General features: G+C 48.7%; 1 protein-coding gene across 1 annotated transcript; it reads right to left on the reverse strand.

The window, feature by feature from the left end:
- Positions 1–471: 471 nt before the first annotated feature.
- MLEC (malectin) lies at positions 472–4166 on the reverse strand. The gene is made up of 4 exons (XM_010147276.1): positions 3992–4166; positions 2466–2642; positions 2252–2309; positions 472–918 (listed from the first exon to the last, which is right to left on the reverse strand). Exons 1-4 carry the CDS (start codon positions 4154–4156, stop codon positions 689–691), a joined length of 630 nt encoding a protein of 209 aa, XP_010145578.1. The 5' UTR covers positions 4157–4166; the 3' UTR covers positions 472–688.
- Between the last annotated feature and the right edge of the window lie 449 nt (positions 4167–4615).

Here is a 4615-nt window from a genome sequence, read left to right on the forward strand (position 1 = left end):
CTCTGCGACGGATCTAACATCACAACTGTCAAACTAGGAAAGTCTCTCCCAAATGGTGCAGCAAATCAGGCCAGATAAATCCCTCTGCTCCTGGCACAGCTTGCACTCTTAGGAGGGGGACATCTCCACAGAGGCCGAGCAGCTAGCTGGAGTCTTGGTATCTTTATGCAGGCGAGTACCATACATCGTGTTGCACACGTTCAGGGAGATGCTGAGCCAGGCTCCGTCCTCCGTAGTCGTTAGTCACCCAACGGCACCACAACATTTGCACGCGCCTGGACAAAACGTGTATGCAGGCCTGGTTTTAGGAGCTGCTTCCCTGCTTAAGGAACTGTATTCCACCCAGTAAAGGCAGAGATCTTGCAGCACATGGCTTTCTCTCAGTGTGGGACGTGACCCAGGGCCACTAGCATCAGCTTTCCACAGCCCAATACACTGACAGCCAGGACTCAGTTTACTCTTGGATGCCCCAGGGAGGATCGGAGGCTGCACATGGTGCGAACGGGAGGGCCTCGCTGCTTGCTGGCAGGGGGAAGGTAAGCTCTCTCTTACCTGGACCTGCTATTCATTCCAAATGATTTTTTTTTTCCTTTTAAATTATGAACAATATGAAGAAATTGAAAGCAACCGTGTTTGGTCCAACTCCTTCCCTCCCAGCCCCTTGGCTGATGCTCGGTGGGGCTTGCTCTCACAATCGGCAGAGGCAGAAGAGGGTAGGAATGAAAACACCGAAGGCCACCAATATAGGAAACATGAGGCTGCTGTTGTCCGAGGCATAGGGGTTTGGTGTGCGTGGACCCGACTGAACCCGGTTCTTATTTGCCTGTTTTTTAACACTGGAGCCATCATCATATTCATCTTCATCATCATCTTCCTCTTTTTTCTCCAGACCTGGGTGCGGCTGCAGCTTTGGAACATCTGTTGGACAAGACAAAAGGTTGCAAGGAGGCAGGATGTAACCTGGAAAAATCACCCGAGTCACCCCCTTCCCCTCGCCAGCATGCACACTGGCAACAGGGCACCTGACACCACAGCAACACCATGGCCAGAGCACCCCAGGGAACAGAAGCACCCTCCCTCACAGAGGCTCATACCACTGTTTCTTTCCTCCATGATGCAAGAGCATCTAAAGACCCAGTCTGCAAAGAAAATTACATCCCTCCATCCCATCTACATGTCACACAGGAGAAGTTACAGCACAAAAGCACGCTCACAGCATACACAGTCAGATACCACAGCTGCTCAGCGAGATCTAGTCAAGAACCAGCACCTACTGCCTGCAGGACCAGCAGATACCGGTGTGAATGGGAACAACCCTTTCCACAAATGATCCTACCTCTCATATCTGCTTTCTCCCTCCCCTCCAGCCCCAGACCTATCAGGGCAGCACGGCCCCACCCCACTCAAATCCAGTCCTCTGAGCCCAGGGCCCGAATTGCAGGTCCCCCACGCAGCAAGGTGCCACCCGGCCACAAGGTCAGGCACCAAATCTTCAGCAGCACTTGGCAATCCCTGACCAATAGTAAAGCAAACAGGTGCTTTGGTCCAAGAGGGGTCCTAGAGGGGCTTCAACTCCAGCACAAACTTCCAAAAAGGGTGATACAAGAACAAGGACTTCACTAGCACTCCCCACAGCTATCCAGAGGAACTGATATCGGGGAAAAACGCTCTCTTGTCCTCGAGCTGAGGAGGCAAAACAAAGCTTCAGGTAAGAAACACTTAATTACTAGCTAAGACATCTCTGTAAATTACTTGTCTGCAGGGCTGCTCCTGACATCCACGTCCAGAGGGAATTTATCTGTCGCTATAAGCTAAGACTGACCCTTGTTTCCTCTTCTCTGCTGCAGGCTGTTAGTTAGAAATGGCTTCGCTCCCCAGGGTGTGCCACAGCCACCCTGGGTGGAAGGAGGTGGAAGAAAGTTATGGAAGAAGAGTATGAAGAAACCAGAATAAAATAGTGCTGTCCTCCGTTCTGAACAGCGGACACGTTCCCTTCTCCTCTTCCATATGCACAGTCCTGAACCAAATTCATTTTTCTTACTCCAAAAATTACACAGCTTTGTGCACTTGGAGGAGTAGGAGGACACTACACACTTACTTCATTCTGACACTGCACTCTGTGGGAACTTGCTGAGAGAGAAACAGTTCTGGCAGAAGTTTGGGTCAACAAGAACTATGATCTCATGGTCTGAGAAGCAACAGGCTGCTCTCCAAGGGGGAAGAGCCTTCTGGCTCAAAAAACTGTTCTTACCTTCCACTGTTCCTTGCAGGATGTATAGGGCACATATTTTTGGATTGTCATAGTAGCCCTAAAGAAAGAAAAGAAAGACGTCAGTGCTGCAGCTCTGAGGCAAGAAATATCCCCTACCTACCATCCCCTCTCCTCCCCCAGCACATAACTGCACCACTGGCTGGGGAAGAAGGGGAAAAGAAAGCTGAGGGCTCTGCCCAGCAAAGCTTATTACCTTTACAAACTCAATGTGGAGCTTCCCCGTGAACGTGGAAACCTCTCCCTGGACACTCAGTTTCCCCTTTTTGATACTCATGGGAATGATCTCATCATGAGCCGTGCTGTGTCCAACTCTGTCAAAAATGTCCAAGTCTTTCACCACCACATGGCCATTCAAGCGAACATCAAATACCTTCGGGGCAGAAGAAGCGACAGAGTGTCAGAACGGATTCAGGCACATGACGGTTGAAAGGGGAACAGGAAAGGTCTCTGCTTGTGATGCACCCAGGAGCGGAAAGCATTGCAGCATGCACTGTCCCACCACACATGCGCCACTCCCTTGGGAAGGATTTAAAACCCAAAAGCAGCCAGGTAAAGAGAGTGAAGCATTACCATTGCTTTTAGATACCCTGACAACTGCCTTCAACTTTAAAAATAACCCCCAGGTCCACTGTCCAGAACGGAGGACAGCACTATTGTATTCTGGTTTCTTCATACTCTTCTTTCATAATTTTCTTCCACCCCCTTCCACCCAGGGTGGCTGCGGCACACCACACCCTGGGGAGCGAAGCCATTTCTAACTAACAGCCTGCAGCAGAGAAGAGGAAACAAGCTGGTGAAGGACACAGGGTTTGAAGGAGGTAAAATGCTGAACGGCTAACCACGTCTGTGAATTCAGAGTGAAAGTCCTCCTCAGAGCTGTAATGACTCAAACTTCACTCAGCACCTGGGGAATCCTGGCAGAACCACATGAAGGAAGAGGAACCAAAGACGCCTCAGCCCTTTGGTTTCATCTGAGGCTGCTTTTTGCATCTATTCTCTAAGCCAGCCCCACCAGTTCTGTTCCCTGAAATACTTCTCTGGCAGGAAGGCAGCACAGTGCTTAAGTAGCAGGGCTCTACAGAAGCTGAGGGAATTGAGGGAAAGCCGGACTAAAACACACACCACTTCTCTCCCAGTTTATCACAGAGCTTTGAGTTCTTAGTGCTTCTGCTTCCACGTGTGTACACGAGGGATTTCAAAAGTGGACAAGGATTATTATTCTCTAAAGAGCAATAAAGAGGGCTGGATTTAACTTTGTGCTTTCGAGATCAGTTTGAACCAATATCAAGTCTTACTACATTCATAAAAACTGTTTTGAGTAGGTTATTTAACCCAGATCACTCCCCTGACTCACTCTGCACAGCACTTCCTCCAGCACAAGGATGCTGTCAGGTCAGGAACAAGTGTTCAGGAAAAAGGCAAAAACACTTCTTCTCACAGCCAGCACAGCCTAAGCAAATCGTAAAACTCTAGTGCTAGCTTTGTTCAGTTGTACATTTGTTTAAATACTCTGTAATGCCATTTTCCAAGCCAAACGTACACTTGGAATATGGAAGAGCTTGAAGTTTCAGAGCCCATAAGAGCGCTAGGAACCAAGTTATCCATTAGTGCCTTACTTTACTCCTTTCTCCAGCATGCAAAGCAGCAGAGGCAACCTGGACATGCACGGTCTCAGCCAGGAACTTGCATCAAAAAGACAAGCCAGGAGCTGTTGCTTACCTTCTGTTGAGACTGTGCAAAATAAACCTCTGCAAACTTCAACACCAGCACATAGTCACCCTCCTCTTTGATGGGAACTTCATAGCCAAAGGTTTCCTCATTGTAACGCTCGGTCTGGTACAGAATCTGATCTTCCGCGTTGGACCGCAAGATTGGCAGCTTCATACCATAGTCAGAAGCTGCGTTTCAAGCACAAAACAGTGAGAGGAAGCATTAATTTTCTGAGACACAAAGAGACACTTTATATACCCCTGAAGTGCTTAACTCCCTACAGTGGCATTAGCACTTATGTCCTTGTCAGGCCTGTCTCCCCTCCTTGCTCTGACCAGGAGGAGGCACTACTGGAGCAGAAGCTGGGGTAGCCAAAGCCCCAAAGCCCGGGTCCTGTAGAAAAACAGGTCTGGACCTGCTGCAGTCTACAGTAAATTCACTCGCACCATTTCAGAAAGAAGAGTCTGTTTCACAAACAGGGCACAAAGCCAAAGGACTTGGCCATTGATTCCTGCTTCAAAGAGGAAAACCACCTAGAATATTTTTACAGCATTTTCAAATTACAAACCCTGAGTACAAAACCAAAACCTTCAGCGTAGGACTGACTCGACTCATTCATTCAACAGATTTGAA

This window comes from Eurypyga helias, unplaced genomic scaffold, assembly GCF_000690775.1.
Source record: "Eurypyga helias isolate BGI_N326 unplaced genomic scaffold, ASM69077v1 scaffold24442, whole genome shotgun sequence".
Lineage (NCBI taxonomy): Eukaryota > Metazoa > Chordata > Aves > Eurypygiformes > Eurypygidae > Eurypyga > Eurypyga helias.

What these genes read in the sequence shown, in the direction of transcription:
- MLEC (XM_010147276.1), bottom strand. Translation starts at nt 4,156, where the DNA reads ATGAAGCTGCCAATCTTGCGGTCCAACGCGGAAGATCAGATTCTGTAC. An exon ending in TTGCACAGTCTCAACAGAAG is followed by an intron (nt 2,643 to 3,991) that starts GTAAGCAACAGC and finishes TCTGCCCCGAAG; the next exon opens with GTATTTGATGTTCGCTTGAA. An exon ending in TCCACATTGAGTTTGTAAAG is followed by an intron (nt 2,310 to 2,465) that starts GTAATAAGCTTT and finishes TTCTTTCTTTAG; the next exon opens with GGCTACTATGACAATCCAAA.